The sequence below is a fragment of the Lepidochelys olivacea genome, assembly GCF_965140295.1.
Source record: "Lepidochelys olivacea isolate rLepOli2 genome assembly, chromosome: 7".
NCBI lineage: Eukaryota > Metazoa > Chordata > Testudines > Cheloniidae > Lepidochelys > Lepidochelys olivacea.
Genome location: NC_140417.1, coordinates 120,418,100 through 120,431,628, shown reverse-complemented (window position 1 = coordinate 120,431,628; position 13,529 = coordinate 120,418,100). Strand labels below are relative to the sequence as shown.

Sequence of the window (13,529 nt, the reverse complement as noted above, 5' to 3'; positions counted from 1 at the left end):
CCCCACCTCATCCCCCACCCTGCTCCATCCCCACCCTAGTGACCCCCCGCTGTCCCACCTCATCCCCCACCCTGCTCCATCCCCACCCCCTGCCCTAGTGACCCCCCGCTGCCCCACCTCATCCCCCGCCCTGCCCCACACCACCCCCTGCCCCAGCAGAGAGCAGAGGGGGCGGGGAGCCGGTTGCTAGGAGACGGGAGGGGCGGCCCGTGTACACAGCCGCGTCCCGGTAGCCTGAGCCGCCGAAACCCGCCCCCTCCGGCCCCCCCGCGGGGACCCGCCGACCCCCCCCCGGGCCAGCGCCGGGCCGGAGCCCCTCCCGCTCCGCGGCAAGATGAGCGAGGTGAGCAGCCCCTCCCCCGCCAGGCCGGCCCCCTCCCCCCCATGGTACCGCTCCCCCCGCCCGGCCCCCCCCCGCTCCCCCAACGCGCGCCCCTCTCCCCCGCCCAGCCCCCCCGTTCCCCTCTCTCCTCCGCCCAGCCCCCCCGCTCCCTCCCGCGCGCCCCTCTCCCCGCCCAGCCCCCCCGCTGCACCCCCCCGCGCCCCTCTCCCCTGCCCAGCCCCCCCGCTCCCCTCTCTCCCCTGCCCAGCCCCCCCGCTCCCCTCGCGCGCCTCTCCCCGCCCAGCCCCCCCGCTGCACCCCCCCGCGCCCCTCTCCCCTGCCCAGCCCCCCCGCTGCACCCCCCCCGCGCCCCTCTCCCCGCCCAGCCCCCCGCTCCCCTCGCGCGCCTCTCCCCGCCCATCCCCCCCGCTGCACCCCCCGCGCCCCTCTCCCCTGCCCAGCCCCCCCGCTCCCCTCGCGCGCCTCTCCCCGCCCAACCCCCCCGCTGCACCCCCCCGCGCCCCTCTCCCCTGCCCAGCCGCCCCCTGTGCCCCTCTCCCCTCCCCAACCCCCCCTGCACTCCGCTGCGCCCCTTTTCCCCGCCCAGCCCCCCCGCTGCACCCCCCCCGCGCCCCTCTCCCCCGCCCAGACCCCCCGTGCCCCTCTTCCCTGCCCAGCCCCTCCCACCGCCTGCTCCCCCCTTGCACCCCTCTTCCCTTCTCAGCGCCCTGCTCCCCCTGTGCGCCCCTCTTCCCTGCCCAGGCCCTCCCGTCTCCTTTCCCAGCCCCCTGATCTCCCCATCTTTCTCTGCACCCTCCTTGCTTTCCTTTCCCCTCTCCCCATCGCACTCTTTATCCCCCTCCCTTCTCTCCTCCTCCCCATCCCCTCCCCATCACCCTCCTCCCCATCCCTTTGCTCTCTCCTCCCTATCCCCTTCTCTCCACTGCTCTCTCTGTCCTGCCCCTTTCTTCATTAGAATCTCAGCCCATCCCAGCCTGTGGTTTGGGGCTCCTGCTCCAAGGGTCACCCAATCTAAGTGTCCCCAGGTGCCTGACCATGGTGTTTAAAGTACTCTGAGAAAAGACGGGGATGTCTGTCATAATCTGGGAGCAGCAACTTTGATAAGATTGTGCTGAAAATGTGCCCTTCAGCAACCCAATTAATAAAGACATTCCTTTGCTGGGTCTGGCACCCCTTGCGACCCACTCCTCCTCCCTATGAGAGCAGCGCAGTGGGCTGAGGTAACAACAACAAGTCCCGGTCATTGCAGGGTGGGATTTCAAACCTGGGATCGCTGGAGCTTAGTGTATGAGCCTCTACTGCATGAGATAAAAGCCCCATGGCCCTTAACTAATGCTGTAGCAGTCTCATTACTCTCTAAATCAGGGGTGGGCAAACTATGGCCTGGGGGCCGCATCTGGCCCTTCAGACGTCTTAATCTGGCCCTCAAGTTCCCACTGGGGAGTGGGGTCTGGGGCTTGCCCCGCTCCGGCGCTCCAGCCAGGGAGCGGGGTCAGGGGCTTTCCCCGCTCTGTGCAGCTCCCGGAAACAGTGCTATGTCCCCCCTCCAGCTCCTACACGGAGGGGCAGCCAGGGGACTCCACACGCTGCCCCTGCCCCGAGTGCCGCTCCCGCAGCTCCCATTTGCTGGGAACCGAGGCCAATGGGAGCTGCAGGGAGGGTGCCTGCGGACGGGGCAGCGTGCAGAGCTGCGCCTCCGCATGGGAGCCAGAGAGGGGACATGCTGCTGCTTCCAGGAGCTGCTTGAGGTAAGTGCCACCCCGAGTCTGCAACCGTGACCCCCTCTCGCACCCCTGCCCCAGCCATGATCCCCCTCCTTCCCTCTGAACCCCATGGTCCCAGCCCGGAGCACCCTCCTGTGCCCCAACTCCTCATACCCAGCCCCACCCCAGAGCCTGCACCTCCAGCTAGAGTACGAACCCCCTTCCAAACCCCAACCCCCAATTTCGTGAGCATTCATGGCCCACCATACAATTTCCATGCCCAGATGTGGCCTTCAGGCCAAAAAGTTTGCCCACCCCTGCTCTAAGTGGTCTCGATGCCACTAGAGGGGACAGAACACTACACCCAGGAGGTGTGTGGGTTACACTGAGGCTTTCTGCACAGCTTTAATCCAGATCTAGCTGAGGACAAACCCCTTTGCAGTTCATTGTGCTTGGGCCTTTTCTTGTCTTCTGCCCTCTATTTGAAACTTTGCCAATGTAGATTCTTGAAGCTCTGGGCAAAGGAAATACTGGGGCTGACCAGACTCTGACATTAATACTGTTTATCTCATCCACGTCGTTTCGTTTTCATATATGCATTTCTATCAGCAATTAAAATGTTGCAGAGTTTTAAATTATTTGAGAGGCTGATCAGGTGGCGGAGAAGAATCTGCTTGTTGGTGCACCTGAAGCTATTTCTGATGAAGACAGAAAATGATGTAAGACACACGTGGTGAGATTTTTAAGCAGCCAATAAGTTTGGATGCCTCAGTGTTTGGTGTCCATCTTGAGACATGTTGGGCCTAATTTTCAGAGCTCCCACAACTTTGATCAACTTTAATTGGAGGCACGGTGCCGATCATTTCTTGAAATCAGGCCCAGCCAAGCACCCAGAAAAGCAGGCACAACAAATCATTGGCCACTTTAAAAAAAAAATCTGGTCCAGAATGTGGGCCAAATTCCTATCTGCTGCATCATGTACATTGGTAGATTTACACCAGGGATGCATTCAGCCCTATGTGTGTTGCTGGTTTTAACGTCATGTCACCAAAAAGTTTTACCAAAAATATTTTCTCACCAACACACAAAAAGATGAACCTTAACTCATTTCATTAGGATGTTATTTGTAAGCTCTAAGAAAGGTATTTTAAGTGTCAAATAGATATTGTGAGCACCTTCCAATTTAATTAGTCTTTGTCTAAATGGCATATCCAAATATATGGAATAATAATACATTTAGTCTTAAGATATGAGATGAATGTTTTACATGTACTAGAAAAAGATCCATTACTCGCAAGCTTATTTGGTGTGATTCTCTTTTCACACCAATTTCACACTGGTTTAACAACTCTATTTTAATGAAGTCATTCCAGTGTAAGAGAGATCAGAATTAAAGCCTTAGACATTAGACATAAAAAGCATCCATCTTGTCCATTACCCGTTGGCCTCTACAAATAGAATGGAATGTGAATTTCATATGGGAGGGAGGGAGCTGCTACACAGAAGGTTTACATCATGGTTAGTTACCAATGAGCTGTCATTAATATATTGCTGTTATCTCTTGTGGTCATCTGCTGACAAAATTGGGATTTTTGAACTCCCCTTGCTAATTGATTATCCACCTCATTTAACACAGGAAAGGAACGACAGACTGTGTGTAGAAGAAAATGCCTTCGAAGCACTGGAAAAAGACTTCCAAGAAGTCATCAATGAACTTATGGGAGATAAAAGTCTGGAGAAATTCCGAATAGAATATGAGAAGCTCCACACGGTTATGAAGAAATCGTATGAAAATGAAAGGCGTCTCATGTCAAAATGCAGGGAGCTGAATGCTGAGATTGTGGTGAATTCGGCTAAAGTGGCTACAGCCCTGAAGCTCTCTCAAGATGATCAGATGACGATAACATCACTGAAGAGGGTAAAATTTAAATAGAATTAAATACGAACAGAAAATATTTAATGGAGGACGCAGTAGTTAGCTGAGGGAAAATTTTAATCAGTTCAATGTCTTGAAGATATAGTTCTGCTATAGAGAAGTGATATGAGCTAGTGGACTGAGTATAGAGTTGGGAGCTGAAACCTTCTGTCTAACCTCTGCTCTTCTACTGACTTGCTGAGTTGCATTTGGGCATGTCTCAACATCTATCAGTCTAATTTTGTGCTTATTTACACAGTCCACTCTAACTCTGTTGGCTTCAAAGGAGTTACTAATTCTTTGCTTAAGATGATTTATCTGTAAAATGGGAGTAATATTAAATACTTCACAGGGGCATTTCGAGATTAATTAGTTGATGTTTCTGAAATGCTATAGACATTTTAAATATTGGCAAGACATGAAAAATCCACCTGCCTATTGCAAGTAGGATTTTTCCCCAAGGGAGTGTCATGAACTTTTGTAAATTTTCATTAAAAAAAATTAAGCTTCTTGTCCTTATGTTTGAGAAGACAACCATCCATATGTGATCTGAGTGTAAATTCTTGGGAGTACTATCATCCCAAGTCAGCAGATGTAACGCCGACAGACCCTGGTTGTCGGCAGGCGGGATTGAACATGGGACCTCAGTGCATGAGCCTCTACTGCATGAGCTAAAAGCCATATGCCTCTTCAATAAGGCTGTAGAGTAGACTCATTAATAACTGGGATTATTTATTCTGCAGAAGAGACGAATGAGGGGGGATTTGATAGCTGCTTTCAACTACCTGAAAGGGGGTTCCAAAGAAGATGGACCTAGACTGTTCTCAGTGGTAGCAGATGACAGAACAAGGAGTAATGGTCTCAAGTTGCAGTGGGGGAGGTTTAGGTTGGATATTAGGAAAAACTTTTTCACTAGGCGGGTGGTGAAGCACTGGAATGGGTTACTTAGCAAGGTGGTGGAATCTACTTCCTTAGAGGTTTTTAAGGTCAGGCTTGACAAAGCCCTGGCTGGGATGATTTAATTGGGGATCGGTCCTGCTTTGAGCAGGGGGTTGGACTAGATGACCTCCTGAGGTCCCTTCCAACCCTGATATTCTATCTCTCTGAGTGGTTTTGGTGTCCCTAGAGCTTTCTCCAGAAGCTGACCAAATGCTTTACACCCAGGAGGTGTTCTTGTGCCTCTGCTACTGCTCAGGGCTTTCCCAAATTGTGGCAGAATGAAAACTGTCTAAATTCTTGCAGGTTTTTCCTGATGCTAATCAGATCCTTATAGACAGTTCTGAAATTGATGCGAATCATGTCAATTTCACTCTGCTTCTATCTGGGCAATCTCTCAGCAGGAGTGGAGGGAGGCACTGGAACTGTTCGTGGGGAAGAAGACTCAAAAAGTGGAAGCTGGGGAGGGTGATAGAGTAGCAGAGAAATCCTCTCATAAATACCATAAAGCTGAAGAGGGGTAGAGTGGGAAGGATATTATCTCTGCTAATCTCAGCAGCCAAGAGGCTGAAGGGATGTACACAGTAACAGCACCCACCATTGTAGTAGCCGAGAGACTGGTGTGGAAAGGGTGTATGACGGGTTGGATCACAGAAACCCCCTTGGGACTCCCAACTGATGTGCCAAGACTACTTCTGCCCCTGCTTTCCCTGCCAGCTTGGGACTCCAGCACCCTGTCTTGCTGAGCCATTCACTCCAGTCTGCTCCAACACAGACCCAGGGTCTGAACCACGTGCCCCAAAGCTGCAGAATTAACTGAAAACAACTTAAGATGTGTTCCTGTCTTTAACACTCAGATGCCCAAACCCCAAATAAATCAGTTTTAGCTTGTATAAAGCGTATACAGGGTAAACTCAAATTGTTCGCCCTCTATAACACTGATAGATATGCACAGCTGTTTGCCCCCACCCCCAGGTATTAATATATTCTCTGGGTTAATAATATGTAAAAAGTGATTTTATTAAATACAGAAAGTAGGATTTAAGTGGTTCCAAGTAATAGCAGACAGAACAAAGTGAATTACCAAGCAAAATAAAATAGAACATGCAAGTCTATGTCTAAGAAACCTGAATGCAGATAAAAACCTCACCCAGTAAGCTTCCTTTTACAGACTAGTTTCCTTCTAGTCTGGGTCCAGCAATCACTCACACCCCCCTGTAGTTACTGTCCTTTGTTCCAGTTTCTTTCAGGTATCCTTGGGGGTGGAGAGGCTATCTCCTGAGCCAGCTGAAGACAAAATGGAGGGGTCTCCCAGGGGTTTAAATAGACTTTCTCTTGAGGGTGGACACCTCTCCCTCCCCCTGTGTAGAATCCAGCTACAAAATGGAGTTTTGGAGTCACATGGGCCAGTCACGTGTCCATGCATGACTGAGTTTCTTACCAGCCAAGCCCCATTCCTGGGAAAGCTCAGATGTGGACTGGCGTCTTCAAGTGGTTCTTGATTGGGCACTTAATTTGCACATTGCTTTCTCCAGAAGCTGACCAAATGCTTTACAAAGGCTACTCAAAAATCAAGCAAGTATATGCCAATATTCATAACTTTGAATACAAAAATGATACATGCATACGAATAGGATGAATAGATTCAGTAGATCATAACCTTCACAGAGATATGTTACATGGCATATATAGCATAAAACATATTCCAGTTATGTCATATATATACATTCATAAGCATATTTCCATAAAGCCTTATGGGGGCACCGTCACCAGGTGGAGGACAATATGTTACAGTTAGAGAGGCAGGGCACAATAAACAGCTCATAACTGTTACTCTTTTAAAGCACAGGGATGTGCTGATGTGGGGGCACAGAGCACAGGTATTGCTCAGTTTGGCTAACAGGCTTAATCTTTGGGCTAAGTATTCAGGTATCACTATAACATTGTTACAAAAATGTTTTTATCATGTCTTTGAGAAACTCTTTAGTTGCTATTGATTTTTTTCAGCGTACCCTCAAAATTGCTTGCTGTTTTGCTGTCTGAAAAGGAATCCTATGACTAATCCTAATTTCACTGTACTTCACTATCATTTCACTAACTAGTTGCTTTGAAAAGATCGTCAGATGTGCAGGGCTAGAAATTGCAGCATAGACACTTGGGCTTGAGCTGGAGCTGTGCTCTGAGACCCTCCCATCCTTGCAGGGTCTCAAAAATAGGGTTCTAGCCCTAGCCTGAATGTCTATACCGCAGTTTTATAGCCACAGTGTCTGAACCCTGCAAGCCTGAGTAAGCTGACTCTGGCCAGCTGTGGCTATGCCATGGGTCTTTTATCACAGTGTGTGCTAGGGAAAGGAGAATTCTCTTGGGGCAGTTCCTGTAAAAACAATAAAAGTAAAGACCTAAATGTTGGTGACTGTTGGTCACGGAGGTAATGGGTGCAGAGCCTTTTCCTTCTAGATCACTGGATCAAATCCAAAAGAAGGCCCCAGTCCTGCAGTCTGAACAGCAGAAGCAGACCCATGCACCTTGTGAAGTCCTGTTGAAATGTTCCGGTGCAGAGGCCTGATTCTTTAGATCAGATTGAAGGAAAGTGGCCTAGGTCAATAGTGATCAGCAGTTGTTACCGTTTGAGGCTGCTCAGCCCTGTGTTTTATGGTTTCAATCCATTTTCTTATGTACACTTCACATAATAGCTCTTTGTTGACAGTCACATCAGAGAAGCTAAGTACTGAATTGAACTACAGAGAACAAATTTCACGCTTGCCTCTAGAGGTGTCCCACCATGTTAGGATGGAGGGACATTATCAGAGCAGTGTTCAGAAGCCTGTGCTGCCCTTGCTGTGGCTAATAGGACTTCATTCTCCAGGGCTGTCAACCCAGGACTGTTAACCAGCGCTACTAATTTTCGAGCTTGGTCTACACTGCAGACTTATGTTGGTATAGCTGTATCAGTCAGGGATGTGGAAAATCCACACTCCTGAGCAATGCAATTATGCTGACCGAACTCTGTGTGCAGTTCTGGTCTCCCATGTTTAAGAAGGATGAATTCAAACTGGAAGGGGTACAGAGAAGGGCTACTAGGGTGATCCGAGGAATGGAAAACTTGTCTTATGAAAGGAGACTCAAGGAGCTTGGCTTGTTTAGCCTAACTAAAAGAAGGCTGAGGGGAGATATGATTGCTCTCTATAAATATATCAGAGGGATAAATACCGGAGAGGGAGAGGAATTATTTAAGCTCAGTACCAATGTGGACACAAGAACAAATGGATGTAAACTGGCCACCAGGAAGTTTAGACTTGAAATTAGACGAAGGTTTCTAACCATCAGAGGAGTGAAGTTTTGGAATAGCCTTCCAAGGGAAGCAATGGGGGCAAAAGATCTATCTGGCTTTAAGATTAAACTCGATAAGTTTATGGAGGAGATGATATGATGGGATAACATGGTTTTGGTAATTAAATATTCATGGTAAATAGGCCCAATGGCCTGTGATGGGATATTAGATGGGGTGGGATCTGAGTTACCCAGGAAAGAATTTTCTATAGTATCTGGCTGGTGAATCTTGCCCATATGCTTAGGGTTTAGCTGATCGCCATATCTGGGGTCGGGAAGGAATTTTCCTCTAGGGCAGATTGGAAGAGGCCCTGGAGGTTTTTCGCCTTCCTCTGTAGCATGGGGCATGGGTCACTTGCTGGAGGATTTTCTGCTCCTTGAAGTCTTTAAACCACGATTTGAGGACTTCAATAGCTCAGACATAGGTGAGAGGTTTTTCGCAGGAGTGGTGGGTGAAATTCTGTGGCCTGCGTTGTGCAGGAGGTCAGACTAGATGATCATAATGGTCCCTTCTGACCTAAATATCTATGAATCTATGACAACGCTGTGGCAATGGGAGGGCTTCTCCTGTCGACATAGATACCACTCAGGGAGGTGGATTAACTATGCTCTCTCATCCCTGCAGGTAGCGTCTTCACTAAGCACTACAGCACCTCCACTGCAACACTGTATGTGTAGGCAAGCCCTCAGTCTTTGAAAAATTAAATTGGTGCAATCACTTTTGTTACTTAAACACCCATACAGTTACAGATCATAATGGTCCCTTCTGACCTAAATATCTATGAATCTATGAATCTACAGCTTATGAACCAGCTGCTTTATAATCTTTAGAAATCTTTTCCACACATTTTCTGAACGACTGTTAGTACAACCATCAAGTATAGCTCAGTCTCTGGTGTTAATTATGCAATAAATTGCAATGCATTTTTTAATTACTAATTGTAATTTGATTATCTAAAAGATTATGACATGCTCTGTATTTTCTAAGTCCTATCTTTCCAATGAGTAATATGTGATTTTTAAAAACAGAGGTTTCCATCATCAGAGATTTCCTTTCTTTTAATCTTGAATGTAAAAGAAGCAACCTCCCATTCCTCCACTTGAAGTTAGAAACAGATTACTACAATTAGGTAACATTAGGCTTAGTCCTGTTCCAGCTAAAGTAAATTGCAAAACCCCATTCAGGATGTCTCCAGTTTACATATTGCCCTAGATCAGACTGAAAACTGAAATTTTGTCATAGAGAGCATAAGGATCTACAGGCCCAATCCTGTAACCTTTACTTTTAGGTGAGCAATCATTACTTACCTGAGTAGCCCCATTGACTTTTGTGAGAATACTCACCTGAGTAAAGTTGCAAGTTCAATTGAAGTTAATAAAAAGATTCCCCATGACTTCAGTGGGAGTTGGATGGGAGGCTGATATCGGGATCTACTAGTGCAGACCTTAGTGCCTATACAGAGTTACATTGAAAGGTTTGGGGTCTAAATCTGAAATAAATCTCCAAACTCCTAGTAAGTCTGGTATTTGAATTTTAACTAGTACGTTTGGCTTATGTTTCTTTTCTTCTCCCACAATACTGAGAGCTAGAGACACCTACCAGCCTTGACTGCTAACTTCCTTACTTCCATCTGTTTGTTACACAACCTTCATAAGATATTAAAGAGACACTCTTAACATGGAATCTAGTAAATTTCAAAAAAAAGTTAAAAGCAGCTTAAGTTACTGCAACTATGCCTTAGTCATCTGGCAATTTTTGTGGCATCACAACCACATTTTCCTATTACAAAAAGTTTCTCTCTCCAGTTACTGGGTGAAAGACACCCCTCCCCCGCAGTTCTCCCTCCAAAAAACAAAACAAAAAAACCCACCTACAACCAAAGGAGGCTGACTAGGACTCCGATTCAGCAAAATATGTAAGCATCTGTGTCAAGGTTCCCTCCCCACTCTGAACTCTAGGGTACAGACGTGGGGACCTGCATGAAAGACCCCCTAAGCTTATTCTTACCAGCTTAGGTTAAAAACTTCCCCAAGGTACACACTAGGCCTTGTCCTTGAACAGTATGTTGCCACCACCAAGCGTTTTAAATAAAGAACAGGGAAAGAGACCAGTTGGAGACGTCTTCCCCCAAAATATCCCCCCAAGCCCTACACCCCCTTTCCTGGGGAAGGCTTGATAATAATCCTCACCACTTGGTGCAGGAGAACACAGACCCAATCCTTTGGATCTTAAGAACAATGAAAAATCAATCAGGTTCTTAAAAGAAGAATTTTAATTAAAGAAAAGGTAAAAGAATCACCTCTGTAAAATCAGGATGGTAAATACCTTACAGGGTAATCAGATTCAAAACATAGAGAATCCCTCTAGGCAAAACCTTAAATTACAAAAAGACACAAAAACAGGAATATACATTCCCTCCAGCACAGCTTATTTTACCAGCCATTAAACAAAAGAAAATCTAACGCGTTTTCTAGCTAGATTACCTACTAACTTTACAGGAGTTTTAAGGCTGCATTCCTGATCTGTTCCCAGCAAAAGCATCACACAGACAGACAGAACCCTTTGTTCCACCCCCCTCCAGATTTGAAAGTATCTTGTCCCCTCATTTTGGGTCAGGTGCCAGCGAGGTTACCTTAGTTTCTTAACCCTTTCCTGGTGAAAGGGTTTTGCCTCTGGCCAGGAGGGATTTTACAGCACTGTCTACGGAAAGGTGGTTACCCTTCCCTTTATAGTTATGACAATCCGCCTAAATGTAAGCACAAAGTAGTTCCACCACAGCTCTAAATACGGCTTAAACTAAGACATATGAAGTCAATAGGACTACGTATGGGCTTAAAGTTAGGCACATGCTCAAGTGCTTTGCTGAAGCAGGGCCTCACTAACTCTCTACATGGGAAACAGCTAAAGTGACTTTGTAAAAATAGTCTCTGTGACAGGGATTGGATGGCCTTGAGGGACGATGGAGGGGGAATACAGGTGCAGTTGCCCTGAACTGCGACAGTATTGTCAACAAATGCACAAAGTAAACTGGAAAAAAAGTCTTTTTTCCCCTCCTCTAATCTCAGTTATAATGATTTTAGGTATTACTTGTAACTAGAGTAGATGAAACATTTTAAGACAGAAATATGATTTTTTTAATGTCCCTTAAGACATGAAGTCTCAGAGAGTTGAGTGAGTTTTTGGCCATAAAACTCTTATTGGCTTCAGTGGGAGTCACGCAACCAAATCCTACAACAAGAGTTGCAAATGTTAAGCCCAGTGTGTCTATTAGAGAAAATGGACCAGATCCTCAATTGAGTATAAATAGATAGTGCTTGACTGACCTAGTATAATATGCACTGGCCACAGTGAATAGTCCATGGAAGGAGAAAACTGATATATATCTAAATATGAAAAAACACCAAAACCTGTATTATTAATTAACCAAGACAAAACATTCTGAATCCAATTTAATTTGTTAAACTGTTTTCCCATGATGTTCCCAGGAGATTGAGAAAGCCTGGAAAATGGTAGATGCAGCCTATGACAAGGAGCAGAAAGCAAAGGAAACCATTCTCTCATTGAAAGAGGAAATTATGAACCTGACTAAATTAGTGGAGCAAGGATCTGGATTATCACTGGGTCAAGAGCACAAGTAAGTTATCTCCATGAAGGAGAGAGCGAGCCTGATCCAATGCCCATTGAACTCAGTGGGGCTGGTTCTCCATTGCCATGCACTTTGTATAGTCACTTACACCAATGCAAGGTGAGTGTAAATCAAAATAGTAGTGTTTTACTTCCACTTTGCACTCACTTTTCACTGGTGCAAATGACCATGCAAAGCACAGGACAACAGAAAATCAGGCCCATTGAGTTCAATGGGTGTTGGATCAGGCCCAGAGAGATCAGATGAAAATGTCCTAGGATCTGCCAGCCTGTCTTGTCTGATCTCTGACTGATTTTGAGAGCTGATCCTGCAAATTTTTGCACTCATGATGGCAGCGTGGTCCACTGGGGTGGCCAAACTTATTGACCCTCCGAGCCGCATATGACAATCTTTAAAATTTGAGAGCTGGGATGCTCCTACCGAAGCTTGGGGCTTCAGCACGGCAGGGTATACCTGCCGGGGCTTGGGGCTTCTACCCTGCGGCAGGTGCCTTCTAGGGCTCGGGGCTTCAGCCCTGAGCTCCCACTCCCTGCTAGGCGGAAGCCCCTAGCCCTACCACCCTGCCGCAGGACTGAAGTTCCAAACTCCCCCCACAGTCTGGTAGATGGAGAATGGGGGCCGGTGGGGGCTCCATCAGCCGAACTTTAACTGTAAAAGAGCCTCATGTGGCTTGCGAGCCATGGTTTGGCCACCCCTGGACTAGAGACTGGAAGTTGGGAGACCTGGATTCTATTCCCGGCTCTGCCACAGGCCTGCTGGATGATCTTGGGGAAGTTGCTTTTGTCGCTCTCTGTGTTCTCCCATCCATTACCTGTCTTGTATATTTATGCGGTAAACTTACTTTGCATTTATGCAGTGCCTAGCACAGTAACGATCTGATTTCAGTTGCGGCGTCTAGGTGCTGCCATAATACGAAGAGAGACCAAGAATAGTTTGATTGCTAGCTCATCAGATCAGGGAGTGTTATTTATTTATGACTTGTGCAGCAGCAAGACCTCATCAGTACAGCCACCCCAGCCAGATGGATTGCAAAGAGAATGGACACAGCAGTGCAGGGACCCTGGAAAATAGTGCAAAAAGGAGGTGGCTGAAAGACTTTCCAAGGGGCACAGGGTGGAGTAGCTGGAATGTTTATCTGTTGTTACAACTCTTGTTTTGGGGAATTGCTGGGATTTTTAGACCCAAGATTTTTAGGCAGTGAAAATAAAGACAGCATGATTTATGGAGTGGTAGGTTAAATTTTGTGTCCATCTGCCTTGATCATGACTCTTTAATGAATATAGTAGGTAGCTCATGTATTTGATTGACAGCTGCAGTGGACTAATTCAAAAGGAGTTCAAAATGAAATGTGACTTTTAAACTCCCAATCATGACAAAACAGCTTGTTCTGGTATCCGAGAGAACCCAAAGGGGACTGCGACATTGCTTGACTATTATTTCCTTTCTTCCAGTATCCGGGATTTGCTGAGGTTTAAAGAAGAAGTAACAAAGGAGCGAGACCAGCTCTTGTCAGAGGTTGTGAAATTACGTGAAAGTCTAATCCAAACTACAGAGCAACAGCAGGAAACAGAGAGGGCAAAAAATGAGGCGGAAGAAAGCATTGCTCAGGTCTGTGCAGCTCACCAGGTTGCAAAAGTCGTCTTTGTCCTGAACCA

The 13,529-nt window shown here is 47.0% G+C and overlaps 1 protein-coding gene across 2 annotated transcripts in view; it reads left to right on the top strand.

Moving 5' to 3' along the window:
• Positions 1 to 262: 262 nt before the first annotated feature.
• The window catches only part of CFAP58 (cilia and flagella associated protein 58), a 102,632-nt gene continuing 89,365 nt past the window's right edge, over positions 263 to 13,529 (top strand). For both annotated transcript variants that reach the window (XM_084634152.1, XM_084634153.1), the window contains exons 1-4: positions 263 to 343; positions 3,683 to 3,964; positions 11,714 to 11,862; positions 13,326 to 13,482. In XM_084634152.1, coding sequence (XP_084490278.1) covers positions 335 to 343; positions 3,683 to 3,964; positions 11,714 to 11,862; positions 13,326 to 13,482 — 597 coding nt within the window. In that variant the 5' untranslated portion in view covers positions 263 to 334. The remainder of the gene's footprint in view (positions 344 to 3,682; positions 3,965 to 11,713; positions 11,863 to 13,325; positions 13,483 to 13,529) is intronic.